Source organism: Desmodus rotundus, chromosome 5 (assembly GCF_022682495.2).
Source record: "Desmodus rotundus isolate HL8 chromosome 5, HLdesRot8A.1, whole genome shotgun sequence".
NCBI classification, from domain to species: domain Eukaryota; kingdom Metazoa; phylum Chordata; class Mammalia; order Chiroptera; family Phyllostomidae; genus Desmodus; species Desmodus rotundus.
The window spans coordinates 81,050,890-81,065,528 of NC_071391.1; the positions used below are offsets into that span (position 1 = coordinate 81,050,890).

Here is a 14,639-nt window from a genome sequence, read left to right on the forward strand (position 1 = left end):
TCATTGCGGTTTTAATTTGCATCTCTCTGATGGCTAGTGATGCTGAGCATCTTTTCATATGTCTCAGGGCCCTCTGTATGTCTTCCTTGGAGAAGTATCTGTTCAAGTGTTTTGCCCATTTTGTAATTGGGTTGTTTGTCTTCCTGGAGTGGAGTCGTGTGAGTTCTTTATATATTTTGGAGATCAGGCCCTTGTCTGAGGTATCATTGGACAATATGTTTTCCCATACTGTTGGTTCTCTTTTCATTTTAATGCTGTTTCCTTTAGCCATGCAGAAGCTTCTTAATTTGATGAGGTCTCATTTGTTTATTCTTTATGTCCCTTGCTTTAGGGGACATATCAGTGAATGTGTTGCTGTGTGGAATGTCTGAGATTTTCCTGCCGATGCTTTTCTCTAGGACTTTTATGGTGTCATGACTTATATTTAAGTCTTTTATCCACCTTGAATTTATTTTTGTGTATGGTGTAAGTTGGTGATCAAATTTCATTTTTTTGCATGTAGCTGTCCTGCTCTCCCAACACCATTTGTTGAAGAGGCTATTTTTACTCTGTTTTATGCTTCTTCCGGCTTTTGTCAAATATTAGTTAACCATAGAGGCTTGGGTTTATTTCTGGGATCTCTGTTCTGTTCTGTTGGTCTATGTCTGTTCTTATGCCAGTACCAGGATGTTTTGATTACAGTGGCCTTGTAATATAGTTTGATATCAGGTATTGTGGAGGGATCACTTCAATTCTTTTATCCTTAGCTTCAAGCTGCCTTGAGTTGTTCCATGCAAGTGTGGTACAGCAATCACCTAGAGACTTGGGCAGAGTCTTATACACAAAATTTGGAGCTTTTGTTCTTAGCTTCTCTCTTTTTTGAGATTTCCTTCCTCACTTTTCTGTGGCTATGGCTGACCCAGACATTTCTCTGGTTCTTCAGCAAAAAAATTTTTTTTGCCAATTTAGTTACCCTACACCATGATGTAACTGTTGCCTGCCTCAGTATAATGCCTTAAAAACAGGAAACACACATACTAGTTTTGGTGCCTCCTTCCAAGTTTCAATTCCCCACCAAAATCTGCCAAGTTTTGTTCACTTTCCAGAACCTTCAGGTAGTTGCTTGTATTTTGTTCAGAGTTTACAGTTATTATCTCTAGGGTTGTCAGTCTGTTAATACCTCACTCTGCCATGGCAGATGCAGTACTCTCCAACACTACATTTTTTTAAAAAAGTACTCTTTTAATTTTGAAATAATTTCGGTTTTTCAGAAAAATTGTAAAGGTAGTACAGAAAGTCTCTGTATATCTCCCACCCAATTTCAGTTTCCTCTCATCCTCTCACATTATCATGGAACATTTGTCAAACTAAGAAACTAATAATGGTGCAATACTGTAAACTAAACTCAACTATTTCACCATTGATGTCCTTTTTCTATTCTAGGATCCAATCCAGTATACCACACTGCATTTAGTTATCACGATGCTTTAGTGTCTGGTCTATGACAGTTTCTATGTCTTTTCTTTCTTTTTTTCTTTTTTCACCTTGCAGTTTTGAGGAGTACTACTAGTCAGATAACCTATAGAATATCCCTCAATTTGGGTTTGTCTGATGTTTTCTCATAGTTAGAGTGGGGTTATGTATTTTGGGAAGGAATGCCATAAAGGTGAAGTGTCCTTTTCTTTTTTTTAAATATATTTATTGATTATGCTATTACAGTTGTCCCATTTCCCACCCCCTCACTCCACTCCATCCTGCCCACCCCCTCCCTCCCACATTCCCCCCCTATAGTTCATGTCCATGGGTCATACTTATAAGTTCTTTGGCTTCTACATTTCCTACACTATTCTTAGCCTCCCCCTGTCTATTTTCCACCTATCATCTATGCTACTTATTCTCCATACCTTTCGCCCCCTCTCCCCCTCCCACTCCCCTATTGACAAACCTCCATGTGATCTCCATCTCTATGGTTCTGCTCCTGTTTGAGTTCTTTGCCTAGTTTGCTCTTGTTTTTGTTTTAGGTGTGGTCATTAATAAGTGTGAGTTTGCTGTCATTCTTACTGTTCATATTTTTTATCTTCTTTTTCTTACGTAACTCCCTTTAACATTTCATATAATAAGGGCTTGGTGATGATGAACTTCTTTAACGTGACCTTATCTGAGAAGCACTTTATCTGCCCTTCCTTTCTAAATGATAGCTTTGCTGGATACAGTAATCTTGGATGTAGGTCCTTGCCTTTCATGACTTGGAATACTTCTTGCCAGTCCCTTCTTGCCTGTAAGGTCTCTTTTGAGAAATCAGCTGACAGTCTTATGGGAACCCCTTTGTAGGCAACTGTCTCCTTTTCTCTTGCTGCTTCTAAGATTCTCTCCTTCTGTTTCATCTTGGGTAATGGAATTATGATGTGCCTTGGTGTGTTCCTCCTTGGGTCCAGCTTCTTTGGGACTCTCTGAGCTTCCTGGACTTCCCAGAAGTCTACTTCCTTTGCCAGACTGGGGAAGTTCTCCTTCATTATTTGCTCAAATAAGTTTTCAATTTTTTGTTCTTCCTCTTCTCCTTCTGGCACCCCTATAATTCGGATGTTGGAACGTTTCAAGATGTCCTGGAGGTTCCTAAGCCTCTCCTCATGTTTCCGAATTCTTGTTTCTTCATTCTTTTCTGGTTGGATGTTTTTTTCTTCCTTCTGGTCCACACCGTTGATTTGAGTTCCAGTTTCCTTCCCATAACTATTGGTTCCCTGTACATTTTCCTTTGTTTCTCTTGGCATAGGCTTCATTTTTTCATCTGGTTTTTGAACAGATTCAACCAATTCTGTGAGCGTCTTGATAACCAGTGTTTTGAACTGTGCATCCGATAGGTTGGCTATCTCTTCCTCACTTAGTTGTATTTTTTCTGGAGCTTTGAAGTGTTCTGTCATTTGGGCCATTTTTTTTTTTTTTTTTTTGGTCTTGGCGCATCTGTTACTTTAAGGGGCGGAGCCTTAGGTGTTTACTGGGGTGGGGTAACACTGGTAGCTGTGGTGTGACACTGTACTTGGGGGAGGGGCCGAGAGGGAGCAATGGCGCTCACTCCACCCTCTACCAGACTCCAGTCTTTCACTCTACTACCCACAATCAAACTGGGCCCCTCTGGTGCTGGTTCCCAAGTGGGTGGGCTTGTGCACGCCCTAGGCCCCTGTGGGTCTCTCCAACAACCTCTCCTGTGAGGCTGGGAGTCTCTCCTGCTGCTGCCCCAACCCCCACAGGCGTTTTCAATCAGAGGTTTCAGGCTTTATTTCCCAGCACTGGAGCCCTGGGTTGCGAGGTCTGCTTTGCTCCCGCCTTTTGTCTGGTTTATCTGTGCGCGAAGGTGGGGCCACAGGGTCTGCTAGTGGTCAGACTGCCTGCCCCATTGGTCCCACACTCCGCCATTCTCGGTCCGCCAAGGCAACAGGAGTCCTCTCCGCCCTGGCTGCCTATCTCTGTCCCTCCTACAGGTCTGGATGAATGTTTATTTTTTATTTCCTTTGTGTTGGACTTCCTTGCCATTTGATTCTCTGTCAGTTCTGGTTGTGCGAGGAGGCACAGTGTGTCTGCCTACGCCACCATCTTGGTTCTCGAATAGTCCTTTTCATCACTTTCTATCAAGGGATACGTGACAGTCACATGAAATTACTAGCGATGTTAACCTTAATTATTTGGTTAAACATTCCAGTTTTGGAGGAATATGATGTATGTAACAGTTGTTTCCATATTCTTGCTTCTTTTCAAAAGAAGCTTCATGGGAATTCCTTGTTTAAAGATATCATGTAGTCTAACGTCTCACTTGAAATTGCTTCCTTTCACCTATAACTCCAAGGAGATTAAGCAATTAAAAATGGTAATTTCTAGGGAAAATTGTCATGGAAAAGAAGATATGCAGACGATAATACAAACACATGTTTCTTCCAAATAAGTTCTTAAAATCTTGTGGTGACCAACAGTGCATAACACAAATTAATGACATGTCTTTCCTTTATTAGCTCATTAGTAGCTTGGAAAATTTCAGTTATCTGGCTTTAGGATGATGCCTGAGGAGTTTGTTGGTAGTGTGGAGAGAAAAACCAAAAAAAAAAAAAAAGAAAGAAAGAAAAAGGACATTGCACACATGTGATGAACATCAACTCTTTACTCCTTAGGTGTAAAACAAATACTAGACTTGCAGGTACAGTTGTTAAAAATTAGTTATACATTTTGGTGTGCTCATCCTTACTGAAAAGTGCCAATTTAGCATGTTGAGGATAAGAGCACAAATATTCTCCACTCTTTCTCCAATTCCATCTTAGCCAGGGAGTAAATCTTAGAAAACTAACTTTAACTTCTTGAATGATAAATCTGCTTTTGATCATTACATCTCTATAGGTACAAAATTAGAACCCGATGTACAATTCAGGCACCATTTATATCATGCAATTAATTTTGTTTCAATAGTTAAAAACAATTTCTTTAGAAAATTTGGCAGTTTTTGAATGTAATTAGACAATTTTGTAAAACCTTTTTCAGTAAAGGTCTATTTCAGTAGTTTGAAAATACCAACTCAAAAGCACAATATGTAAAACAATACCTAAACATTAGGAGAGGGAATGTTGGAGAGGGGGTTCCACAGCTCTGATAACTCCATTCTTCTTCCATGGTCTTGGAGGCGTTTCAGTGGAGCCCCTTTAAAAATTACTAGTCAAGATAAATGACTCCCAGAGTTCTCAATGTTTACTATTACTTTTCACATATTTTAACAAAAAACTCTTTGGGAGAGACATATAGCATGCAAGTGTCTTTACTGGGGGTGTGTCAAAAGGTGAGTTATTGACTTTGGAAGAACTCAATCAGAATAAAATATTTTCCTTTAAAAAATTAGAACAAAATTTAATTAACTTTTTTCTCTCCATCCTAGAAATTATACAGTTGACTGGACTTTATAGGAGCTAACCCATATACAAGCTATATTCTTACCTGAAGGTGGCCACAAAGTTCACTGTGGGCCAACCCACAACGAAGGATCGCAAGGCATCGGTGTTGCCTTCTCCCACTTCATCCACACAGCTTGCTGTCCACATGTCACTTAACTTTATTTTATTTTTTATCTTAAAGTTGTTGTTATATCTAGGAATATAAAAACCAGACAAGATTTATTTTGTTTCTTAAATTTTATGAGTTTCTGTACTTGTGCTAAAAGAACAGTTTAATCAAAGCAAAGAAAATCTTACTCATTGTTTTCATCTTCAGTGCTTACCACTGTAAATTGTAGCATGATTGGCTACCATAGCCCAAAAACATCTTTAAAACATTTTGTGTATTAGTCCTTATGCCTGCATTGAGCTATAAACTGGCTACTTTATTTTTCTGTATGTTAAGCATTGCATTGGGATCAAAATCCCAATTTTAAATTTACTGCTGTTATAAAAAATGAATTGATTTATTATAATTTGCTTATTTCCAAAAGCATTTGAGTACCTGAACAAGAGATTAAAATACACTTATTAATTAAAATATTTATAAACTTTTTACCTTGATAGAGATAGATATGTTAAAAAATATAACCTGAATTTAGAGGAATTTATAATGTATTTCCAGCTGAGTGGTTATAAGATTCTCTAGTCTTTAGAAGCAAAAGTTATTTTAGATTTTGTTTGTACCATTTCCCTTATATTCTGGTTAAAATGGAAAAAAACTAGCCTAAAAACAGACCCTACACTAAAATGAAAAAAAAAAAGAGGCCAGGAAGTATTATATTTAAGTAGAATTGACATAATTAATATTTATCTCTGGGGAACTCATAAGGTGATCTACTTTAAGTTGGCAATGAAATTGCTTTTTGACAAATTCTACCTATCTCCTTAGAACCCTGATACTGATACCACCATATCACTTGACCTAATTCACATATTTAATGCTCAAGTTGGACCTAGGACATAAGTAGTTAGACAGCACTAGGAAGGATAAAGAGAATGCCCAGGGAAACCTGGGTACTTCCTGTCATTCAGAACCATTTGTACATACTTCATATGGAAGTATTCCTAAAACTCCTCATGGAATGTTTAAAGCTAAAACTCTTCAGCAGGAACTATGCATGAAGGATAATGCCTTATTTATGCTCCCCATAGGGCACACTTAATGTAAGGGTAATAAAAAATGCCTGATGGCACAATGGCTTCCTTCTATATTTCATTTCAATATTTTTCACTGTATTGCTATGGATCTTTCAATTTTTTAATTAAACACTCAACTGAAGATAAAATCTTATTTCTCTTTTTAAAATCTTATTTCTTGATGGCAATCATTTAGGTAACATAAAAGTGAAACTACAAATCTTTTGGAAGGAAAGGTATGTCTTCTTATCTGTTTTCATGCATTTTGTGTTTAGTAATGCAGGTCTCTTTGTATATTAGTTGGTTCAGATACCATGTGGGAACTGCCACATCTATTGACCTGAAAAAAATTATTCTGACAATTCTTTCCCTAAATCAGTAATGTGCCAAGATTATCCTCTTCCTGAAACAACAACAAGGTGTCTAAATGTGCAAATAATGACTTCCATTCTAATGGCTATTATTTATTGAAAACTTATCATGTGCCTGTCATTGTTATAAACCCTTTACATATATATATATATATATATATATATATATATATATATATATATATATATATATATATATTTAGTTTAATCCTCAAGCATTTTACAGATAAGAAATAGAGTCATGGAGAGATTAAGACACTTGCCAAAATTCAAACAGCTTAAGTAGCAGAGCTAAAATATGAACATGAATGTGAGCAGTGTTGATTCCAGAGCTTATTTATGCTCTTAAACACTATGCATTTATAAAAAGCCCTGGATGGGAGTATATTTCCATGGGCTTTCGTTCGGCTTTTCTATCTTCAGTATTACTCTCTCTTCTCTTAGTACCTACAAGTTTTTTCTATTTCAAGGATCTTAGGTTCATTACTCCCCTCCCCCACTTAAATCCCCTCTCCCCAATCACACTTTTTATATTTCCAGTGAATGTAGAACATACTTAAAATAATCTTTCATGAACTGAATTGCTTAAATAAGCACAGCATTAAATCAACTGATATAGATTTTGTCACCTCACAAGAAACATTTAAGTGGACAAGAAGAGTTATCTGTGAAGCAGTATATGGAAAAAAAATGATGTGCACCTTATGTGAGAAAGGAACAATCAAAATAAAAAGTTGGCTATAGAAGTAGGTGATAGGCACAGACTTTGCCAATATATCTAAAATAGAAATTTACTAGTGGGAGAGAAACTGTCTTTACATTAAAACTTTTTAGCAAAACATTATATACTTTACATAAAACCACTTAGACGCTGGCAATATTCAGAACAATGACTTCCAATTAGAAAACAAAAGACTTATATTCTCATAATTGTTGAGGAAAAAATCCAAAAAAGGTGAAGGAGAATACTTTCTTTCATAAGAACTGAATTCATGTTAAAGTAAATAGTTTTTAAGGTCCCAAAGTGCAGAAAATATATTACTATAAGTTTTCATTCCTTGCTTATCTACTTCTAGGCTGAGCACAAAGTTATGCACAAAGTACAGTGTGGAACAGTATAAAGGACCAGCCACTGGAAGTAAGGCCTCGATTAAAATCCTAGCTCTATCATTTTTCAGTACAGCGATTTTTAACTGGTGTGGCACAAGAATTTTTAAAACAGGCAATACCTGACTAGTTAGTCAGGGGCACTGACCTCTTTTCCCTCAGACTGTCAAATAAAAAATGACAACAGCCAACACAACAATAGCCATCCAGTGTGAATGAATCAAAATTATACCCATGTTTTGTCAGATTGCCAAAAAATATATTTTTGGTGTGCTACAGAATTTTAGTAATTAGTTTCTGTGTGCCATGAGATGAAAATGTTGAAAACTGCTGTTCTAGTACATAACCTTGGACAAACCTCCCCTCTCCCTGAGTTTCAGTGTTTAATATCTAATACCACTCTTGTCTTGGGGGTTTGTTAAGAAAATTAAATTACATCTTTGTGATTCCCTTATTATAATACCTAGCATATAGAAGCCATCCCATACGTTTTAAATAAAGGGATGGTAACTAATTGCACATTTTAAAAAAATAATTATTTGTTCCTCTATGAATAGCCTCTGTCAATAGCATAGAGTTTCAAATGGACTTAGTACAAAGGCTTGGATGGAGAGACTTTTCTTTTTCTATGTTCCTCATAAAATCATCTCCTCTTCCAAAACTATATTTGCCAGTATTACTCCTATTCAAAAACATATTCTGAATTTTAGTTTCATCCCACTGTGGATGGAAAAGATACATGGTAAGATTTCAATCTGATTAATTTTGTTAAGACTTGAGATATCATCTCATACCTGTTAGGATGGCTATTATTTAAAACAACAATGATAACAAATCCCCAAACAAAAAAATAAAAAAGCTCAAAAGACAACAAAAGTTGATGAAAATATGGAGAAACTGGAACCCTTGTACACTGTCGGTGGGAATGCAAAATGGTGCAGCTACTATGTGAAACACTACGGAAGTTCCTGAAAAAATTAAAAACATAACTGTCACAGGGTCTACCAATCCCACTTCTAGGTATTTATCAATGGATTGAAATCCAGATCTTGAAGAGATACCAGCATTTTCATGTTTGATGCAGCACTATTTACAATAGCCAAGCTGTGTAAAAAACCTAATTATCCATTGATAACTAAATGGATAAAGAAAATATGGTATATACATACAATGGAATATTATTCACCTTAAAAAGGAAACTGTGAAATATATGACAACATGAATGAACCTAGAAGACATTATGCTAAGTGAGATACGCCAGTCACAGAAGGACACGTACTGCATGATGCCACTTGTGAGGTACCTAAAACAGTCAAAATTACAGAATCAGAGTGGAATGTTGGTTGCCAAGGGCTGGGGGAGGGTGAAAGGGTTACTAAAGGTTACTAATTAATGAACATTAAGTTTCAGTTATGCAAGATAAGTTCTAGAGATCTGCTGTACAACATTGTGCCTATTAGTTAATAATACTGTATTGTACACTTAAAATTGTGTTAAGAGGGTAGGTCTCATGTTAGGTGTTACCCCACAAAAAAGACCTTTTTCTGAAGGAAGAAAACCCAACACAGTACAAAATAGTTTTCTTATCTTTATCTTTGCCTTTTAAAAAATATCAATAATTTACTAAGCATTTATATCATTTCTTCCTAGATGAGTATTTATTCGATCCTGTTATTTCATCAAAAAAAGAAAAACTGATTTAATGGTTAAAAAACTAAATGGTTTAGGAATCTTCTATGAAATCCATAAGAAAAGAGGTAATAGAGACAGCAGACCACATATTGGTTAAAAGCATGGATTTTGAAATAAGACAGACCTAGGTTTAAATGTGGGGCTCAATTACTTACCAACTTTGGGATCTTGAAGAAGTCATTTAATGTCTCTAAGTATCAATTTCTTATGTAAGAGGGCCCAGAGACATATGAAAAGAAGCTCAGCATCACTAGCCATCAGAGAGATGCAAATTAAAACCACAATGAGGTACCATCTCACACCAGTGAGTATGGCCATTATAACCAAATCCTCAAACAAATGTTGGAGAGGATGTGGAGAAAAGGGAACCCTAGTGCACTGTTGGTGGGATTGCAGACTGGTGCGGCCACTGTGAAAAACAATGTGGAATTTCCTCACAAAATAAAAATGGAACTGCCCTTTGACCTAGCAATTGCGCTGCTGGGATTATACCCTAAGAACCCTGAAACACCAATCCAAAAGAAGCTATGCACCCCAATGTTCATAGCAGCACAATTTACAGTAGCCAAGTGCTGGAAGCAACCTAGGTGCCCATCAGCAAATGAGTGGATCAAAAAACTATGGTACATTTACACAATGGAATTCTACGCAGCAGAGACAAAGAAGGAGCTTATACCCTTTGCAAGAGCATGGATGGAACTGGAGAGCATTATGCTAAGTGAACTAAGCCAGGCAGTGAGGGACAAGTACCATATGATCTCACCTTTAACTGGAACATAATCAACAGAAGAAAAAAGCAAACAAAATATAACCAGAGACATTGAAGTTAAGAACAATCTAACAATAGCCAGGGGGGAGTGGGTAGGGGAGAGTGGGAAGAGGGGTTTACAGGAACTACTATAAAGGACACATGGACAAAATCAAGGGGGAGGGTGCTGGTGGGGGAGGGAGGTGGGTTCGGGTGGGGTGGAGGGATGGGGAGAAAAGGCATACAACTATAATTGAATAATAATAAAAATTTTTTAAAAAAGAAAAACTAAAAAAAAATTTCTTATGTAAAATGAGAAAAATAATATTGACCTGATAGAACAGTTATAAAGTCTTTAGAAAAATACCTAACATATAATAAGATCCAAATAAATATGAAGTCTCTTATTATTATCACTCAGATTAAATATAGTGTTTTGTAAAATTAGTATTTAGCCATGTTTATGTTTTATTTATAACATGGCATAATTTAGGTATGAAAGTGTGGACAGTAGGAAAAAATATCATATTTGAGGACTAAAAATCTCTTTGATGACATTAGATTTTTTAAAATACTGTTATCTTTTATGATTTTTCATAAACAGTGAGAATAGGGGATGGAACAAGTGGCAACCACCATGTTCTAGGCTGGGTGTTAATTGCATTGGCATTTAGTGTTGAGTGGAAAAGTGAGTTCTGGTATCCTCTAAAGTGTATTCCAGATATGTCTGTATCCCTCACTGAATTGCCATTTCAGATAAAGACCTCATTACCACTTATCGGGACTACTCCAATAACCTCCTGTCCAGTCTCTTTGCTTGTACTTGTGCCTATTCTCCAATCTATCCCTTAGCTCTCACAGCCAAAGCAATATTTTAGAAATATGAACCACATTATACTACTGTCTTAATTAAAACCCTCTGGAGTAAAATACAAACCTGTGTGATACCTAGCCTCTGAGATGGCCCCCGATGATCTCCTTTCCTGAGAGTCACACTCTGAGTAGTTCCCTTCCACACTGTACCAAGGATGGTGTGTTTGGCCAATGGCATATGTCAGAAATGATATGCCACTTCTAAAATTATCTTATAAAAGACTGCAGTTTCTAGTTTGGGTGTTCTCTCATTTGCCTACTCTTTTTCTCACTCTCTTGCATCTTTCTCTCCAAGGAAGCAATACCATGTTGTGGGCAGTCCGCTGGGAGACCCACATGGAAAGGAACTACAGTCACAGGCCAATAGCCAGTGAGGAACTGAGGTGTGCCAGCATTCATGTGAGTGAGCTGGGGAGTGGACTCTCTTAGTTCCAGTCGAACTCTGAGATGACTATAACCCTGGTCAACAGCCTGACTGCAACTTCATGAGGGCTCCTGAGTCAGAACCACAGCTAAACCACTGCCAGATTCCTGACTCAGAAAAACTGTATGAGGTGTATGTAGTTATGTACTGTTATTTTTGGGGGGTAAATTGTTATATGGCAGTAGATAATTAATACAGCCTACAAACGACCTGGTAACCTAATCTTTGTCTGTTTCTCCCATCTCAACTCCTATTCCTCTCCTGCTCATTATGCTCCAGTTATATACATAGGCAGGCCTTCTTCTAACTCCTCTAAAGGGACAAATTTTCCTCACCACCTTTGTACCTGGTATTCCCTCTGCCTAGAATGGTCATCCTCCTAATATTTGAATGGCTGGTTGTTTTTCATCCTTCATTAATTTTTTTCCTCTAACTATATCTACTTAACATATATTCCATTTTTACTTCCTCCAGCACCCTATATTCTTCATAGAATTATCACAATCTGTAATTAATGTCCCCCCAAACCATTAGAATGAAAGCACCAAAAAGCAGGGACCACACCCATCACATTCTTCACTGTATCTCCTACATTTATGCAGAGTGTGGCACAGAGTGGGGCTTAAATTACACTTGTTTAATGAATAAACAATTGAAACCTTTTTTGCAAAACAAAACAAACATAAAACTCACTTCACCAATTAGCTATTGTAATAGAGACCAGACATTCTCACAGTGAACATCGAATAGAAAGGTTATTTAGTCAGTGGAAGTGCAATTTTATAATAATACCTGGGAGAGAGTGTAGAGTATACTTACTTGCTTTTGGCCACAACAAACAGATCACTGAACAGGAAAAGATGCCGCTCCTGCCTTTGCAGGCCTCTTTTGAGTTCCACTCGGCTATCAATTAGCAGAGTCCTATTGGAGCACATAGATGATGAAAGAAATGTGTCCATGCTGGCAGAAGGACTCTCCCTGTAACAGATCAAACACCACAGATCCTTAGTCAAATGATCACATATGGAATTGAGTGCCCATAAAATTATAGCTTATAGGTGGTCAAGAAATAAAAAATTCTATAATTTTTTATACAATGGCATAGTTTCCTAACTGGTCTCCTAGTCTATCTCCACAAGTAGTCTAACATTTTATTACGAAAAAATTTCAAACATAAGTCAAAATTGGAAGTTTTATAATAAACACCCCAACCTACGTTCTACCATTAAAACTTTACCATACTTGTTTTAATATACCTATCTGTCTTTCCTTCCGTCTACGCACTAATCCATTTTATTTTTGGCATTTCAGTGGAGACTGCATACAGTGGGGCTTTTTCCTTTAAATGCCTCCGCATAAATATCATTAACTACATTTCAATATTTATAATTTTAAAAAATCCCATGTTATCTTAATAACCAATGCCACTCCAATAAATTTAATAAAAATAAAAATAAAATAAAAGGCATATGGATCCTTGAAAAATGTATGCACAATGAACTGTACAAACCTTAGGTGCATATTCACTGAGTGTGGATAATTGTATTCACCTGTGTAATCTAAGCCCTTATCAAGATATAGAACATTATCATTAACATTAACATTATCCCTTCTCAGTTGTTATACAAATTAGCTGAAGATGGCCTCTATGTACCAGTCCTTGGATTGTTTTTATTTCTTCACTCTAGACTGAGATTCCTTAACAAAAAAGTCTGCTGGAACCAAACTCAAATTCGTATATACCAAATTATTTTAAAAATAGCCCAAACAAACAGATCTTTAGCCATTTATAGTTCGTCTGCTTTGCATACTCCGCAAAACTATGCCTAACATTTGGTATCCATTGATAAGATAAAGCCTTGTGGTTGTAAGACCCCACCTCACTACCACCCTTTGTAGCTCTCTGACCCAGAGACTCCCAACCTTGCTACTGAAGTAGACATGTAATCTCCAGAGACACCTCTTCAATCTCCATCACTTCCGGAATTCCCTCACCCATCTCCCCTTCTATATGGTGGTCCTGTGACCACAAGCCTAGATAGTCTCATGCTGTGAGGGACTTCCTTTCTCATGCAACCTTGCCCAATGTCATATCCTTGTCCTTGATCAGCCCCCAAATCCCTCAAATTCCTTACAAAAGTCAACCCCTACTATATCACACTGAAGGTGACCATTATATTTTTCCCCACTAAAGGTTAGATTTGCCTTTTCTAGAATCTCATATAAATGGAAACAGAATTTGTCTCCATCAAGGTATAGGATGTAAGAGGCCATGTCCTGTCATCCATAGTATCTGCTTCACATGGCATCCACAATAAATGGACAGGTTGGCTTATATATGTTTCTTGAGTTTGAATAGTATTGTGTTAGGCAGTTAGACAGACATGAGCAGAGTAAGGATGATAGGCTAGGTACAGGTCGTCACCAGGTGGAAAACCCTGGCTGCCTAGCAACAGGCAAAACTGGGAAAACAAGGACCTCACCCCAGGGTGACTTATCTTCCCCCAGCATGTCGCTGGTTATGTGGTTTAGAGCCTCTGACCTTTCTGTTTGCTGGTCATGTGAGTTTGACCCCCTTAGAAGGGGAATGAATAAGGGGGGCAGAGAATAGTCCTTAAAAATTAAGCTACCAGCTCAATGAAGTTCTAACCCACATCAAATACATCTAGGCCTTAGTTGTGTTTCAGTTCCAGGCCCAGAAAAGCAGCAAAACCAGACAAGTGATGCCAAGGATGACCTCAAGACAAGCTGCACTGACTAATGACCCCCTGCCCTGGCACCAACCAATCAGTAGAGACCACAACCCTGAAGGACACACCTGGGAAGCTGGTGAATATTCTATTGAGATCCTCCCCCTAAATCGCCACCCTTAAATGCCCTTAGGACACAGGTGGCAAACACAAGGCCCGCAGGCTGAATCTGGCCTGGCACCTTGTTTCTACCCAGCAGCAGCATCGAGCTCCTTGCTCCTACATTTATACAGTCCTAAAATTACATTCGGCCTTTTGAAGGCAACTGAGAGGCTGATGTGGTCCCCGGTGGAAATGAGTTTGACACCCCTGCCTTATGAACGATGACCCAGTGCAGTTCTCCCTCCCAAGAGCATGTCCTTTTGTCTCCCCCATTTCTACCCCCCTCATGTGATTACCTTTACCTTCCTCTCTCATAAGCTCCAAGGGTCCTTCTTCTGCCTCTGTAACTTGTTTCCTGAGCCCATTCCTTCTACAGCTCACTTCTACCTCTATGACTTTCTAAATAAACTTTCTCTTATAGTTTGAGTCTTGACTCTGAATTCTTTCTTAGCTAGAACTCAAGTACCCAGGATGCTGCACCAAGGTCCA

The 14,639-nt window shown here is 37.8% G+C and overlaps 1 protein-coding gene across 1 annotated transcript in view; it reads right to left on the minus strand.

Moving 5' to 3' along the window:
- The window catches only part of ARHGAP20 (Rho GTPase activating protein 20), a 122,533-nt gene that overhangs the window by 48,395 nt on the left and 59,499 nt on the right, over window positions 1–14,639 (minus strand). Inside the window, exons 3-4 of the mRNA XM_024570834.4 lie at window positions 12,118–12,276; window positions 4,948–5,097 (exon numbers count right to left, since the gene is read on the minus strand). Coding sequence (XP_024426602.2) covers window positions 4,948–5,097; window positions 12,118–12,276 — 309 coding nt within the window. The remainder of the gene's footprint in view (window positions 1–4,947; window positions 5,098–12,117; window positions 12,277–14,639) is intronic.